The sequence below is a fragment of the Pseudochaenichthys georgianus genome, chromosome 11, assembly GCF_902827115.2.
Source record: "Pseudochaenichthys georgianus chromosome 11, fPseGeo1.2, whole genome shotgun sequence".
Classification (NCBI taxonomy): domain Eukaryota; kingdom Metazoa; phylum Chordata; class Actinopteri; order Perciformes; family Channichthyidae; genus Pseudochaenichthys; species Pseudochaenichthys georgianus.
Window position 1 is genome coordinate 23,294,707 of NC_047513.1, and position 16,194 is coordinate 23,310,900.

The following is a 16,194-nucleotide window of genomic DNA, read 5'->3' on the forward strand; positions in this document are numbered from 1 at the left end:
AAACAGCTCAAGTGTTTTTAAAGCATGCTTGATTCTAGAAGTCAATAAAGCTCTTTTTGGTATTGGAGGGGGAACATGATTGGTCAAAAGTGAGTATGCGACTGCGAATGCGTGTTTACATACTTTATCTTCCAGCAACCTGATGCCATGGTCATTGTAGATGAATCTGAAGTGTCGGCGTTCAGATGGGACCCGTTCCACTTGTTTCCTCTTCAGCACCCATCTGCATGCAGAGACCCAGGTGCATCAATGCCATCCTTCTGACGTAGCCCTTGCTTTCCCTCAACACCACCTGTTCAACTCAGTAACATACACACAAACACCAAGTTCCCTCAGGTAGTATTTAGATTAAGACACAGGTCACTTGATATGGTCTGCAACACTAGATGCTGATCCAGTTTGACTTGTCGTCCTCACATTGGAAATATTTGAGTGGGAGTAAATTCTAATTCGTCTCTGTTCTTCGTTAAAGACATTAGAAAGTGGGCCGCCAATGGAGAAAACATGACCTGCTTCATCTCCATTTACTGCGAGGATTAAATCAGCTCTCATCACTGCTGATCTACCGTGAGAAATTGGATTAATCAATTGAAGACAGTACATCGCTCTGTAAATGAAAAAAGGATGCTCATCACTGAACACATAGATTTGTGGTTCCGGTGTTATTTTGGTGACATGGTGAGTGGGCGGCTTTCTTTCAGCAAGAGAACATCAATCACACAAACCTCAGATGTGTAAAATGACCAGTTTTTGGAATGTGTATTAAGAGAGAAATACAAAGCGTTGCTAAACAACATTGAATCAATAACATATAGGTTAGTTTGATATCAAATATGAAATACCTGTTTCTTTATTGAACCGTGTATAACCTTTTATAGATACAGTTTAGTCATTTAATTAATTAAGCCTTTAAATTAAAAGGTTTAAAAGAAGATTTACAAAAACACAGATGTTTTATCTTTGTTGTTATTTTGGCTGATTAGACCTCTGCTAAGGTTGAAGGTAAGTGGAGCTAATATATGAGGTCACCAATCTACACAGTAATAACAATGATAAAGGTTTAATTAACCCTGCACTTACAGGTGCAAAAATAAGATTCTGTAAGATGTCAATCAATTGCAGTCAAGCCCACAGTCCTGGAAAGAGGTCCAATCAGGCAGGTTAACTGGAAACATCTGTGTGTTTTGGCTAGCAATCAGGGAAGCTAATACCATGATGAAAACTTGTAGCTTTAAAGCGTTTTGGTCAACCATGTATCAATGATTGATATTTAACGTACAATCAGGGTAATCACATGCTTTACAGAAGGCTAACCAAACTATAAACTTTCAACAAAAGTACATTTTTTAAATTCTTACGCGACTACTAATTTAGGTGGTTCACTGTGACCGTACATCTGTCTATTACTAATGACTCAAGGATTAACTGTTTAAAATTTGGTGAACAAAGATCAAGGTAACTTTGACCCCACAGAAACTGATTTGGCCAAAACGTAAGAATTCATAATCAAAATATGAACATTTCACACAAATGTCTAATAGGTTATAGTGATTACATGTTGGATGTAAACTGCAACTTGACAGGCAAGCTGAGGAATACGACAGCAGTTTTTTTACATTCAAATGTTATTTTTAATCCTTAATATCATATGCTTACTGTTTATCTCACAGATACACATGAGCTTAAGCATGGTATTTCTGCAGCTTACAAGGAAGCCAACATTTATAAACATTACACAGATAAGATCTCCACATGCAGCTTTACATCCACATGTGATAAATCCACCATTATTTCACCTTGTATCTGAAAGTATTTACAGTAGGCTCTGTCAAACTGTATTGTCTAAAAAATGTTCATGGATAACTGAGTCACGCGTCTGAATATGAACCAGTGAAGCTCCACACACATGGGATCAATATGTTCTCAGTTGATTATTCAGTTGTGAGATGGGATTTAATCACGACTGTTACTCATGGTGGTTTTATGCCCCTGTGTCACGACACTGACAAAGACAGACACTTTGAAAAAAAAACCTAATGTTACAGATCAGAAGATGTGTGATTTATTTGTTAAGGTTAATATTGTCCAGTATTTAATGACGGTTTCACAAATGGACTTTGAGGAGAGTTGCATTTCAATGTTTGTTGGTCTCTCTCTTACAGTCAATAGAGCCGGATGCTTCTGTAGACGTTCTTTTCATCCTTGAGGCAGCGCAGCTCTGCTGGCAGCCATCTTCCCTTTCTGAATCTGAAAACCATACAGCATAGATTATGAAAATGGTGTGATGAGTACCAGCAGCGGATGATGTGTACCTCACAGGTATGTTTTGTGTATTTACGGTACCAAGATCTGAAGGAAAGATGTTGTTTAAGGTAAAAGATTGTATTTAATCTGCAGTGCCTGATGAATATAAAAATCTATCATAAATAAAATCTATCAACCATCCCAATTATTGATCAAATCATACATTGCATTATAACTTTAATGAGATTTTTAAGCTCTTAGGTCCACTGTGTGAGGTAAGTAGATTGTGGAGTAATAAGTCAAAAGCTAATTCTATCAAGCATAACAACATATTACATTATTAATAACATTTACAACGTTTTCAGATAAAAATTACCTCTCAAAAAGTTGTCTATAACTTCCACGCTTAACTCAGCATGCCAAATAGATACAGATACTGTAGAAATGTAATGGGAATGCTATACACCTTTGACCTGAACAGATCTCGACTCTGCAGACTTCAACACTGATAATGTGCTGCTCTTTGCTGCCCTCACATGACTCTTAAAGGAACTTTTTTTACAGTTAATACAATCCATCAATCAAATCTCCATAATGCTCTACCATTTAAGCAAAGGCTGGATCACCAAAACACTGACAACAAATAAAATGAATCTCAAAAATGACTGCTATCTGTTCTAGCTATAGGGCATATCGTCAATACAAATGTATGGAATGTTGTTCCAAGACCAAACCAGGAGCAAAGAGTCGAGACGTCTCACAAAGTAAGCATACTCATACACAAGTTTACAAATGGGTCGATGGATTTACATTGCACATCAAATTAATACATATACCGGTAGGCTTTCTACCTGAGCCACTGGCTTCCAAAGCGAGGTAACCATCCAACAAGGAGCTGAACCCTGTTAGCCCCCCCATGGCAGCATAAGGGACATCCTTGCCTATTGGCTGACCACGAGCCTCCCTCTCTAGTTTTGTCTCAACCTGCCAAAAGGGATTTGAGTTCAAGGTGTAAAACTTTATGACTGTGGACAAATGGTAACACTATTGAAAATATATACCTAGCATTATTTGTAGGTGTTACTGATGTCAACTCTACTCACTAGGGTCTGATGGGTAGGACTAGGCTGGCCACACCCACAGGTGTATGAGCTGTTGAACCCAGAACAGGAACTACCTGAAAAACATTTTTGACATATGCCTCGAGGTATCTTGGGCTAGAATGAAACAGCTTCTGTCTTCAAATGTTGATTTTAAACTCACATTTCTTGCAAAAACTGTCAGAAGCTTCACTGTGATCCTGAGGAAAGTGTTTACACCTGCAGCAGACAGGATTTGGCCCAATCTGAGGAACATACTGGTAAGCAGAACAACGACATCCTCTGACCTGGCATGGCAGGGCCAGGGGTCGCTCAGAGGGAACCACCTCAAAGTCAGTCATATGTTGCTTGTACCTGGAAAAAAATGATATTATTCACAAATGTCTTTATTTGCCTTTATGTGCAGTCGGGGGGAAGGCCGTTTGATTTCTTGTGTAATGGTGCAATGTATTACCTATGTGTGCAGAAGCACTGAGTCTCAGGGCCAATTTGTTTGCAGTCGATACCTCCTGGAACCCCAAAGCTCACATACAGCCTGTTATTCAGCCGTTGAGGGAGCACTTTCCTCTTGTACTCCTCATACTCCTCTGGAGTGAACAGTCTCCCTCCATCATCGTCACCTACAATCCTTGAAGAGACAGTTACAACAGTTAAGACTCTGGTTTATAACCAGTGTTGGAAGAAGTACTCAGATTCTTTACTTAAGTACAAATGCTATGGTCTAAAAATACTCCACAAGTCAGAGTCCTGATTTCAAAACTTTACTTCACTTAAAGTACAAAAGTAGTAGCATCAAAATGTACTTAAAGCACCAAAGGTAAAAGTACTCATTCTAAACAATGACCCAATTCAGAATCATATTATATATTATAAGTATTATGAGCTGAATGTACTTGTTAGTATCAAACATGAAAGTGCTTGTTATGCAGAATGGATCATTTCATATTATTATATTTGTATTATTAATGATATTACCCTGTTTTTATACATGTAAAAGCATTTTAATATTGTTAAGATCTTTAAGATCTTAAGTGTAGCAGAGTAGAAGTATAGAGTAGCTGTATATGGAAATACTCAAGTAAAGTACAAGTATGTCAAAATAGTACTTAAGTCCAGTATCTAGAACATATACTTTCCACCACTGTTGATAACTTACAATTACAATGACCTGACCTGCCTACAACAAAGGCCCATATTGTTATTTGTTATTGTCATTTGAATTGTTCTTTATCTGTAGCAGGTATAGCATTAGGTTTGTCATGCTATCAGTTTGTAGTGTATGAAACCCTTGTAAAGATTAGTCGGGAACAAAAGCATACAGTATAACGTTAAGACTAACCTCCTGTATTCACAGTAGTCTTCCACTGCTTGTAAACCTGATGCATCGACAGAAATTCTCTCCATTGTCAAAAATGATAGCTTTGGATTTAAGTCTGGCACAGCAACAACTACTGTTTACTATATAGTTGCCATGGAAATGTCTGTAGTAGGTGTCCCTCTAACGGTCTCAAAGTGAGTTGCAACACAGACACACAACGACACAAGAATAGAGAGAAGCAGAGAAAAGAAGAAAAGTCCATACCTATATTACTTAAAGGTAGGGTATGTAAGCTTGAGAAACCGGCTCGAGATACACTTTTTGTTATATTCCATGGAATGCTCTTAACATCCCGATAGCAATGAATATCTTAAGTGCTTTGACAAAAAATCCATAAAAAAAATTCATCTGTGGAAGCCGTAATACTGTAAAAAGTACGACTGCCTACCTGCCTGTCAGCCTCCCATCTGTGCACAAATGTATCTCGTGCCCTCATTCATTGGTCATGTTCGCGTTCGTGTGCATAGATATATATAAACACTAGATGGCTCATGGGAGATTTTCCAGCGTAGCTGACCGGCCGCCATCTTGCTACAGTCAACAGTTACTCTGATTCGCGTTATGGTAGCTGTTGTCAGGTGAGTGATCTGCACAAAAATACTCGTAACTCACTGAAATCTTGACTGATTTACAAACGGTTTGGTTTATTATAAACATGATTAGCATGGCTATGATACAGGATGCTTGGACATGTTGAAATGGCAGCTTTTCTTTGTGTATGTGGTTGTATTTATTAGCTGGCTAATAACAAGAGGCTGTCAGTGAGACCTAGTATTACAAAGTTGACCCAGCAACTTTACACCAGTGGGAGAGGCAGAACTGCTCTTTCTTTTCAACACAACTTAAGTTACACATGATTTCTTCCAAGTGGTTTGGCTTGTTAAAAACATCTTGCATTATGATACAGGAATTTGCTGGCTTTGTGTTTACAGAAGTACCTGACTATGCCGGACTTTTGTGCAGCCTACGGATGCTCTAATCACCGCAGTCTGGAAACAAGAACCCGTGGGATCACCTTTCACGTGTAAGATATGACAATATTATGACTACAATTAGGATAATCGTTAATTATTTAGTGGATGTATGTACATTACAAGTCCTGCTACACAGGATCAGTGGGGCTATGTGAGATAATAGTATTGCAAGATTGTTGTTGACCCAGCCTCTTTAGAATATGTTGTTACCATTTCTTTACACAATTATTTAATGTTTCTATTGGACACCTTTTTTATTACTCTTAGTGTGGTTGTCTTATTCTTAAAGTAGGCTATACATACATGCATACATACCAAAAATATGATAATTTCGGTGTGTATTTTTGTCCTACCCTTAATGTTAAAGGAAAGAAGGGAGGAACATGTTGACAATAATTTATATATCTGGCTACCTTTCTCATGTTTTTAAGGTTTCCCAAAACCAAAGAGAGGAGGAGGCAGTGGGAACTCGCCCTAAGAAGGGACGGTTTTGTTTCCTGTGACAGGACACTGCTCTGCAGTGAGCACTTCAGGAGTGAGGAATTTGACCGGACAGGAGACGCAGCACTATGTTCCCCACATATGTTTATGTTTGCTCAGTCTAATAAACCCATAACATGGTTGTGAAAGAATACCAAAGCTGAGGCTGGACGGTGATTGATTGTTGGTGTGCCATGTGTTCTTCTTAATAATAATAATACATTTATTTTGGGGGGCCGCCTTTCATAACACCCAAGGACACATAGGATAGTTTATGTTTAAATTGTTCCCTATATTGCATAGGGGCAATATAGGGAACAATTTAAACAGTGGATTTTGTGATATGTCAGCCGGGGTGAGACAAGACAAACCACAAATGGACTACAGAAGGACACAAAAGGACACATGGTACAGTTTATATTATTCTTGGTCTTTTTTCAATAACATATTTCAAAGGTTCTGGATTTGTTTACAAATCTAGAAACTAAATACAAAACTAGGATGATATGAAGATGTCATGTCAATAGTTGTGATAAATTAGACAGAACTGGCCTGTCTGTGAGCACATTTTATGTTGGTTTGGTTCTTCTGATAAAGGTGTGAATATCTAAATAATATACCAACATATGCTATTGTCATTAGTTGTGTCCCTGTTCTTAAAGCTAAGGCATTGCTAAATTAACAACTCTTGGCTTACAGAGTGGTAACATGAGACCGATTTTTATATATAAAATATAAATGTATTTTAATTTTATAATTTATTTGAAATATTAACAATATAATAAAATAAATGGAAATATATACACCGGCAAATATTTAATATAAATACCTTGTGTGTGTGTGTATAGCTATTGCTTTATCTGATTAATGTTATTTTCATATGAAAGTCCATGATTATAAGTATGCAGTATCATAACTACATCTTTGATGTTTATAAAAAACCAAACCGTTTGAAAATTGGTTGAAAATTGAGCAAGCTATGGTTATTTAAATAGTAAACCATAATGTTATGAATGAGAGAACTGCCTGTAGCAAGATGGCGGCCAAGTGGCAACGTCGGTCTCAATTGGCCAGCAGCGCGGGTGAGTCATCTAGGCTGAAGTCGAATAGTCCATTTAGCTTAGGAACCTTCCTAAAGGAGTGAAATTACCCGGAAGTCCCTCAGTGGCAGCCATGATAAGTGCCGTTCGAATTCTCTAGAATGATAGGAAAGGAGGTTTCAAACTTCCTTTATAACCTCCTTTAGCTTAGGAACCACTGGACCTCCCTAACCGACAGGAGAAGCGAAAATGCTGCCCCACAATGCCTTGCAGCCGCAGCATTTGCCGTCACTCAACAGTCGGTCGTTCACGGAAACAACCGATTATGACCGAGAAATGATATCATGAAAGTTACGGTGCTTATTACGCATTTTAAAACATAGGTGGTAAGTTGCCAAAGTGCTTTGTTTTGAACGTTCATCAGTATTATAATCAAAAAGAGAAATATGAACGTTAGTTTTCACTGAAATTATCAAATAAAGTCAACATTTCAGTCTTTACTGAGCTGTGTGGAGTTTGTTCAACTTTTAAAAGATGTTTGAATGGTGATATACACAGTGATAGATGTTAAGGACTAACGTTTATAATAAATACATCTGTATTGATTTTAAGATCTTTAGTTCATACAATCATACGTATTGGGATCATTTGTATTAATGTGGACCGGAGGGAGAGGGTGACGAGCATAAGTTTCACTTTCCTTTTTTATTTCAATTCCAACTTTGGTCATGAAGAATATGTTTCTCTGTTGTCCACGTTCATAAAGCAAAGCAGCAGCATCAGAGCACGGTGCAGAGTCTCTAGATGAGTTTACAGTAGTCCCTCGTTATTATTAAACATCCATGTTGTAGTCCGCTGTATAGAAAACTGTGGTTTCCATAGTTTCCCCACAGCAGCAGACGCACACAATGACGTCCGCTGGCGCATCATAAACACGTCGGATAGTGAAAGTGCATTCGGATTCTCTAAAGTACCGCAGTCTCTTCAAGTCCTTTTGAATTCTCCTATCCACTATCCCTTAACCCCGTGACGTTTCACTCAGAGGTCAAGGAATAGACGATAGGGTTAGAATTTAGGAGCTGATTTTTAAACTATCCGACTACTAACTATATGACCTGTCCTTTTTGTATTCAAGGATTTTATTCAGTATTAAAAAAATCAGTAAAGATATTAAATATGTATTAAATACACACATTTGGATTGCCTTTTTATAAAAAAAAATGTGTGCTACTATTTTGTCTTAATTCTTTGTAAACATTTTCAACATTGGGTTTGGAGTCAGCCATTCTCTTTTTATGAATACAACTGATTAAATTTAGTTTAACAGTTTACCTGTCCAGTACTTTTCGTTTCTACGTATTTGTTGGATTAAATACAGGATTAGAGAGCGAACAAGCAGTAACAAAAAAACTACATTTCCCATAATGCCGTAGAAATGACGCAAATCGTAAACGTTCGGGGGATCCATGACAGTCTGCACAGTCGCATGCTTAAAATTCTAGCTACCGACTTTTGCTTGCTAGGACCTCGTCGTTTTCGGGACAGTAAGAGAAGCCGAAATGACTGACAGTGTGAGCGGACACCTCAACATGAAGCTCGGCAGCTAACCTTATTACCGGAGACAGATATTCCTCCAGATATTTTCCCCAGCGACAACAACGACAGTCTAGGATTGCCAAACAACAACCATCATTCAGTGTCAGCCAGAGGAAGCAGCTGGACCTCTCAGGCGCATCGTCCCTGGTCATTCCTGCTAAAGGTAGCTTCTCAGACAACGCACTGGGGTAAATAATCGATTTTTGCTGCAATTTGCGAATAATACTTAGCCTTTCGTTTGAGTTTAAGCGTTGCGACCTAATATGTCGAGCTACAATTAGAGTGGAGTCTGGAATAGCTTCAATTTAGCATGAGCTACTGCTTACATTTTTATTTATTTTTAACTATGGTAGGTGGTAAAGCCTTGAACTGTATGCTAAAGTAGTCGCTTTGTAATTTATGTCGATTACTCTGTTAGTTTACGTTTTAACAGTGGTGTAAACTAACCAAGTACATTTACTCAAGTACTCTACTTGAGGGGAAACAATGAGGTGATCTGCTTGAGTATTTTCATGTTTGTACTCTTTGTATCTACTACATTTTGTAGGCAAATATTACACTTCTTTCTTCACTACATTTAATTTACAGATTTAGTTACTTTGCAGATTTAGATTATTAATACAAAATATAAATGAACTAATACATTATTATATGTTTTACCCAGTAGTATGCAAAGTAAATTAAATAAACCCCACCTTTGTTAAGTGCATAATTGAAGTGATAAACACATTAATGCATTATTGTCATAACAAATGCAAAACTACAGTTATGTATTGTATGAAAGACTTGGATCACAGGTTCCTCAACAGTGGAAGGTTAAGTAAGTCAACATTTGCCAAGTTGTCAGTCTTTTTTGTTGTTGTTGTTGTACTCTGTCAAAGTTGCAGTAGCATAGCTTGAATAATATGTACGTCTTCATATTTATTTCCTATATTAAATCTTGCCCAGTCGGCCATCTGGTGAAAGCCACGTGACAGCTGATGTGGTCAATATTTAACCCCTAGATAAGGTGTTTTGACTGACAATGTGTGCCTTATCAGTGTGAATCCTTCCATTATGTACACTATATCTAAACAGTTCTCTACTGGAAGTGGAACATTCATTGTCTGAAGCATTGGCCTAACTTGTGTCTTTCCATGGAACAATGATTGTGAATAGCCTGACATAAGACAGCATACCAAAACTCTTATAGATGTTATCAAGTGTCAACTTTAGGATTAAGCAAGAAAGGTGTGATCGTTTGCCAGACATCCAAAAGGCACACAGAAAATGATTCTCGTTTATTTTCCCTGGGGCTGAAATAGCCCACATAACTTTCTAGCATGGCACAGAAAAATCCCTCCAGCTTGAAATATTATAATATAATAAATATGATTTGAACCTGATGCTGCATGGTCCCTATGTCTCACCCATTGGGTGTGTTGTTTCATATAATCATATAATGAAAACAGATTTCTCACTTTTCAAGTTTTAAAGAATTCAGCTGCGTACTGGGACTAAAGAGGGTTGCAGAGCTCTCATTATTTGTCACAATGTGTTTTTCTTCATCATCATGGCAGTTTCAACTGTTACTTTGATCATCTCTCCACACCTGGCTTTCTATTTCCTCTTTACTCTTTTGGCGGCTTATTCACAGTAACCTGCAGGTCATTGAAATGAGATGTGTGTGTGCGGATAGATACTGGGATGCATTGCGGAACGTATTCTGTTACCTTTCTTTTCATAATTTATTCCCTCATTCACTGTCCCTTCTCTGACCTCCATAGGAAGTGACACAACAACACCCAAGAGAGGCAGAGGGGGGGATAATAAACTCTGTGACAAAGTTGCAAAAACTGACAAATGATAGCCTAATTCCCCCTGCATGTGCTCTCACAGCCTATTTGTCAGTCAAATAACCATTGTGGAGGTCGGATTAGGGACTGAATGCCCTCTGTGCCTCTCTCTGTTGCTGTGTCTCATACCTGGGGCTGCAAAGTGGGTCCCATGAAGCATGAACTCTAAACTGGTAATCAGGTTTCTGGGCTACAAACAACTGCTGATGAATGTGCTGTAGAGCCCCCTGAGCCAGAGTGACAGAAAAAAATCTTTCAAAATAAATTATGTGGTGTCTGTTCGAAAATCTTGCATTTATCTACACAGAAATCTCCCCAGGCATTATGATAAATAACCACAATGCTCAACAGGGCTTTGAAGAAGTGCTACAGAAAAGACCCTTTGAGTGGTTTTTGGTATGTGTACTTAGAATGTATTTAATTATTTTCCATTTCATGATATTTCACATATCTAGCAACTTGATGTGGCAATCCTTAAGATGTCAGTCTTATCTAAGTCATATCTTCTAATGGTGAGAACAAATACTTAGTTAAAAAACTACTGTGGGTTCTGTGTGCAGACTCAAGATACGCAAGATAATATCAGACCGCGGTTCTGGTGATTTTGTCTTGCGAAGCCTTCACATTGAAAGTGAAAGCAGTTGGTTACCTCCCTGGAGATTTCAAAGGTGTGTTTCCTGCTGCTCTTTAGCTAACAGCTTTATTGTGGTTGCTCACGACTGTTGTGTTAACGCCCTGCAATATAGAACAAATACTCAAAATGACTGCGTCTCCTGTGACTACTATACTTCCAAATAAAAGTCAAGTTGTGTTAAGCCAGTTTATTGTAAAGCTGCAGCAGAATGATATGTTAGCAGTAGCCTAACACAGCATTTCCTCCTGGAATGTCCCCACAGTTTGTAATACTACAAATATATAAATATTGCAATACTTTCATCAGTGGGATAAAGGCTCAGTCACAATTGTGTTGCCACATTTGGCAATAGTGATTTAACAGGCATTTATTTAAACAAAAAAATGGTTGACTATTGTTTCGAAATAATTCTTTGTTAAATAAATCTCTAAAAGATGGCAGTAACAATTGTCTTTATGTATTTATTTTCTTGCCGCTAATTGTATCTCTCCTGTCTTTCTTCTACTTTTCCCAGACAACAATGCCTGCGAACCCCCTGCCTCAACACCCATTCTGCATTGGTGATTTGGTGATAGACATCTTGCAACCAAAGCACCTTTCTACAAATCCCTGACTGCCTGTGTGGGTGTCCTTCCTTCTGGTTCTACTTCCTGTCCTCTGCTGTTGCTCAAACTTTCTCATCTCCTCTGAGGGGGGGGGGGGCAGGATGCCTTTTGTGGTTAGAGAAACTTCTGTTGCTGTACGGGTATAATGCAAGCACATATCCTGCTGGAGTTAACTTGAGGGAGGCACTGAATTCCGCTCTTGGAATGCTTTGCAGTGGACTTTGAACACTGACCTCTGCAGATACACTGAGCTGAAAATAAAAATCTCCCTGCAGGAATAAAGCAATTATCCCCCTATCAATATATTGGTACATCCACACCCGAAAAAAGACCTTCAGCCTCACACCGGGCCTCTGCAACTCTGCTTCTCTCTCCCCAGTACCATGCTGGGTAGGAACATGTCTCAGAAGCTGAGTGTGCTGCTGATGGTATTCGGCCTGGCGTGGGGACTTATGCTGTTACGGTACACTATGCAGCAGCCTCGCCATCAGAGCAGTGCCGAGCTACGTGAGCAGATCCTGGAGCTCAGCCGGCGATACGTCAAGGTCCTGACCGAGGAGAACCAGAATGCACCAGGAGGGCTGCAGGGAACATCCATGGCTGGTTACGGTAAGCTTTCAAGAGGAAATCAGGAATGGTGTTCGATATGTTGGTGCTATTTCCTGCACATACAATTATCTGCTTAGACCTGTAGGAACTTTTGTGTTCTAAAGAATACCCAAGTATCAATTTCTTACTTGTGTTTTCCCTCCATCTCATTCCCTTTCACACAGCTGACCTGAAGAGGACTATCGCTGTGCTACTGGAAGACATTTTGACACGGCTGGTCAAACTAGAGGGGAAAATCGACTTGGCGGTCAATGCCTCTTCCACTAACACCTCCCACACAGCAGGGGGCATCCTTGACTCTGTGGCCGCCGCCCTACAGAAATCCTCAAAGCAGGAGACACCTGGCAGCCACCCAGGGATGTCACGCCTTCACCCACACATCCCTAATAGGCCTCGGCCACATCAAGGAGCATAGTCTTGAAAGACGTATTGATTTTTTTATTTTGAGCACATCACACTTTTCCAGCGTTTATCTCTGATGTTACTGCATCAGACCAATGAAAAGCAATAGAAAGACATACGGACATCCGGAAAAATACAATGTGGGATGCTTCTTAGAAATGTTCAGCCAACTCAGAAGGAAGGAGGCTTAAGGCTCTGTACTATCATATGCTGATGTTTATTTATTTTTATATTCTCATTGCTGATTTCTTTTGGCTTAGATCTTTAGCATTTTTTCAATAATGCCATATCTGAATCCTATGACTGTTTAAGCAAAAGCAGAGAGGTATAAATACTCTTGGAGCTGAACCAGATTCACATGATTATGCTTTATCATAAAAGTGGCTTGAAATACTCCCCTATCTACATGGAAGTCTATTTTACAATACTGCTTAAATATATCTAAATGCTGAACTAAGCAGCACACTCATGATAGTTAGGAATAGCTGTATTGTCAGTTTAGCTGGTGCGGTTGTTAATTAGATTCTACTTCTAGCTTACTCATAGTCTTAAGAATAATGAATAGTTTGCCTATAAGAGATAATCCAAAGAATGTTATTTGCACTCCATCTGCAGGCAGGATAGTTGTGTATTTACAATTGCTGCAAGACAGTTTGAGGTTTATGCTGAATTTAAATGGATGATGCCTATTTTGCTACTGTAAACATGAGTGTGCCGTGTCTTGTTGAAATCCTATGGTTCCCTTGCCCAGTGTTGAGAAAATGTTTAAACTAAGGTGTGTAGCAGATTGAATGTACTGTGTAGTCAATTTTTAGCCCTTTAGTGCTGTTAAGATGACTGACATACTGCTTACACATGTTCAGGGTTCATGTTGCACTGTGACTCTACAGAGGTTTTCTAAAAATACTGGGCTCGCCCAACATTGACTTGATGGATATTTTAGGATGTGAGACATCCGGCTCTTGAATATTCCTCCTGAGTATGGCTTCCATTATACCAATATACTCTGGTGCCTGCCCAGAGGAAATAGATCTTTATTTTGCACATCATGGTGCTCATTAACATGATGGGTCTGGGAAGAATATAGACAATGCTTTGATCGATACTACTTGGGGATTGTATGAGACAAAGTCAATGTTGGTGATATACTGTAGGAGGGGGAAATGTATCACAATGTTGCTTTTACATTGCAGACAATATGAATCAAGGCCTTTAGACTGGATTGTCCAACTGTGGTATGACTCTTTCTGCATCGGGTAATGCCATAAATGTACTTTGCTTCATAATGCATAAGTTGAAAGATGTAGAGCCAGTGAGCTGCTGTGAGATGGCTTCATTAATAAATTGACCTTATGGAAAGAAATAGTTCTCCCCTCGTTTAACTCCACTCCTGTTGTTATTCAATATTTAAATATATGCTTAGACAATTAATCAAGATTTTGTTTTGCCTTTATACATATATTCAGCCTGTGAATCACACAGGCTTTCATGAGGGGGTTGTGAATGTATGAGTGAATACACAATAAACAAGTTTTCAGTTCATTAAATGCAACTGACTACACTACAAAACCCTGAGGTTATACTTTACAAACTAAATAATGTCTACTGTGGTGAAAAATAACATCTACTCGAGCACTACCAGAGTACAATTTCATGGCACTTTTGCTGGGGATTTCCATTGTATGCTACCTTAACTCCTTGTCGACTGCTTTTCCTTTATGTAAATACAATACAATTTGGAGGTCACCGATTTAACATAAGAACATTGTCAGTTTATATGTTTAAAGATAAAGCTACCCAACAGGGTTTAATCTAGCCAAATATAAACCAGCATCAACATGTAGATCAGGGGTGCCCAACCAGTCGATCGCGAGATGTGTCTAAAAATAGAACAACAATATTCTGTTTTATCGTTAATGTCCTGTAACATAACTTTCCTGTGCCAGAATAATGCACTTGAACGCATCAAAGCTTTGTGATTGGCCGGCGTGACCCCATGTGTCGGGGCGTGGCTGGTGAGCAGTGGGCAGTGCACTAGTTCGCTAACGTTGTCCGTGTCAACAGGAGTGACAGTCCGCACAGACACACAAGACCGCAATTATGGCAGAAGCAAAACATATATAATTTTCACTCCGAGTGGGAGGATGATTATTTTTGTATCTATTCCAATTCAAAGTCCATCTGTCTCATCTGCAATGCGAGCGTGGCTTTATCGAAGAAGGGTAATTTAGGAGCGGCATTTCAAAACAGTGCACAAACGCTACGAGACGGAATTCCCTCCTAATTCTGCCCTATGCTCCAAAAGGGGAGGGGCCTGAAAGGACAGCTAAATGCACAGCAGTCCATTTTCACCAGGCCCAACAACAAGAGCAAGGCTGCTACCATAGCATCTTAACGTGTCAGTCACGTTCTTGCGAAACACATGAAGTCTTTCAAAGACGGTGAAGTTGTGAAAGAAGCATTCCTGGAGGCTGTCGATGCGTAATAAAAATAACAGTAGCATTTCAACAGGTTTTTGATATGATAAAAACTCAAGTTAGATACCGTTATTAATCAGCTTTGAGTTTGTTTGAACTTATTCATTATAATTATTGTACAAAATGGTATAAGAATGCAAACTTAAATTGATTATAGTCTATTATCAATTCAGGTTAAGAAACTAGTGTTGCTTGCATCCTATTTTAAAGGCATTTCTTTTTATAATCTACTAAAATGCAACAAAAAAAGGGTTTGATTCTATTAATTTTGTCTTTTTTATTTCACTGTTGCAGCAGATTCCTGTGTAGCTTCAGATCTGAGTTGTCTTATTAGTAAGCCTAATTTATACTTTTGTAGCAACACTATTTGTATATAATGGCAAAGAAAGGGTTCACAGTCTTTTCTTTTTCCCTGTGTCATATGTGGCAGCACTGTTCAATGTTTCTTGAAGACATTACCCACTGTAGTTTGTGACGTGTGAATAAACTCCAACTCTGTATCAACAACACTGTTGTGTAACTTCAGTTAAATACTTGTATGTGTGTAGATTAGAAAGAGGTAAGATAATGGATCTGCAGCATTTTATGAAGTATTAATCGTACAAAGGTCAGTTTTATACAAGTAGAAGTGTGCATTTACCTGGTAATAGGCTGTCAGTAATGGCTACGCCTCTCTATTTGGACTAGTAGATCTCGGCAGACTGGCAACTTCAAAAGTAGCTCTCGGTTCAAAAAAGGTTGGGCACCCCTGATGTAGATGCTATAACTTGTCATTTTAATATACACTCATTGGCCTCTTTATTCCGAGTTCTGAATTAGG

General features: G+C 38.7%; 2 protein-coding genes and 1 long non-coding RNA gene across 8 annotated transcripts; 2 read left to right on the top strand and 1 right to left on the bottom strand.

Annotated features, from left to right (window-relative positions):
- Positions 1–776: 776 nt before the first annotated feature.
- fam221a (family with sequence similarity 221 member A) lies at positions 777–4,825 on the bottom strand. Its single transcript, XM_034094808.2, has 6 exons — positions 4,684–4,825; positions 3,799–3,972; positions 3,508–3,698; positions 3,348–3,421; positions 3,096–3,228; positions 777–2,247 (listed from the first exon to the last, which is right to left on the bottom strand). Exons 1-6 carry the CDS (start codon positions 4,746–4,748, stop codon positions 2,135–2,137), a joined length of 750 nt encoding a protein of 249 aa, XP_033950699.1. The 5' UTR covers positions 4,749–4,825; the 3' UTR covers positions 777–2,134.
- Positions 4,826–4,846: 21 nt separating this feature from the next.
- LOC139434785 (uncharacterized) lies at positions 4,847–6,975 on the top strand. 2 transcript variants are annotated; one of them, XR_011644092.1, is made up of 3 exons: positions 4,847–4,941; positions 5,655–5,746; positions 6,128–6,974. It is a non-coding gene; the product is annotated as an uncharacterized lncRNA (long non-coding RNA). The 2 variants fall into 2 exon arrangements; XR_011644093.1 differs by lacking the exon at positions 4,847–4,941 and adding an exon at positions 5,121–5,300 and having other exon boundaries at positions 6,128–6,975.
- A 1,702-nt stretch (positions 6,976–8,677) lies between these two features.
- On the top strand, positions 8,678–14,438 carry ccdc126 (coiled-coil domain containing 126). Of its 5 annotated transcripts, none has more exons than XM_034094625.2 (4): positions 8,678–9,000; positions 11,796–11,999; positions 12,266–12,495; positions 12,660–14,438. In XM_034094625.2, exons 3-4 carry the CDS (start codon positions 12,270–12,272, stop codon positions 12,908–12,910), a joined length of 477 nt encoding a protein of 158 aa, XP_033950516.1. In that variant the 5' UTR covers positions 8,678–9,000; positions 11,796–11,999; positions 12,266–12,269; the 3' UTR covers positions 12,911–14,438. The 5 variants fall into 5 exon arrangements, with proteins under 5 accessions (XP_033950516.1, XP_033950517.1, XP_033950518.1 ...); XM_034094626.2 differs by having other exon boundaries at positions 11,796–11,902; XM_034094627.2 differs by lacking the exon at positions 11,796–11,999 and having other exon boundaries at positions 8,678–8,975.
- Positions 14,439–16,194: the final 1,756 nt, after the last annotated feature.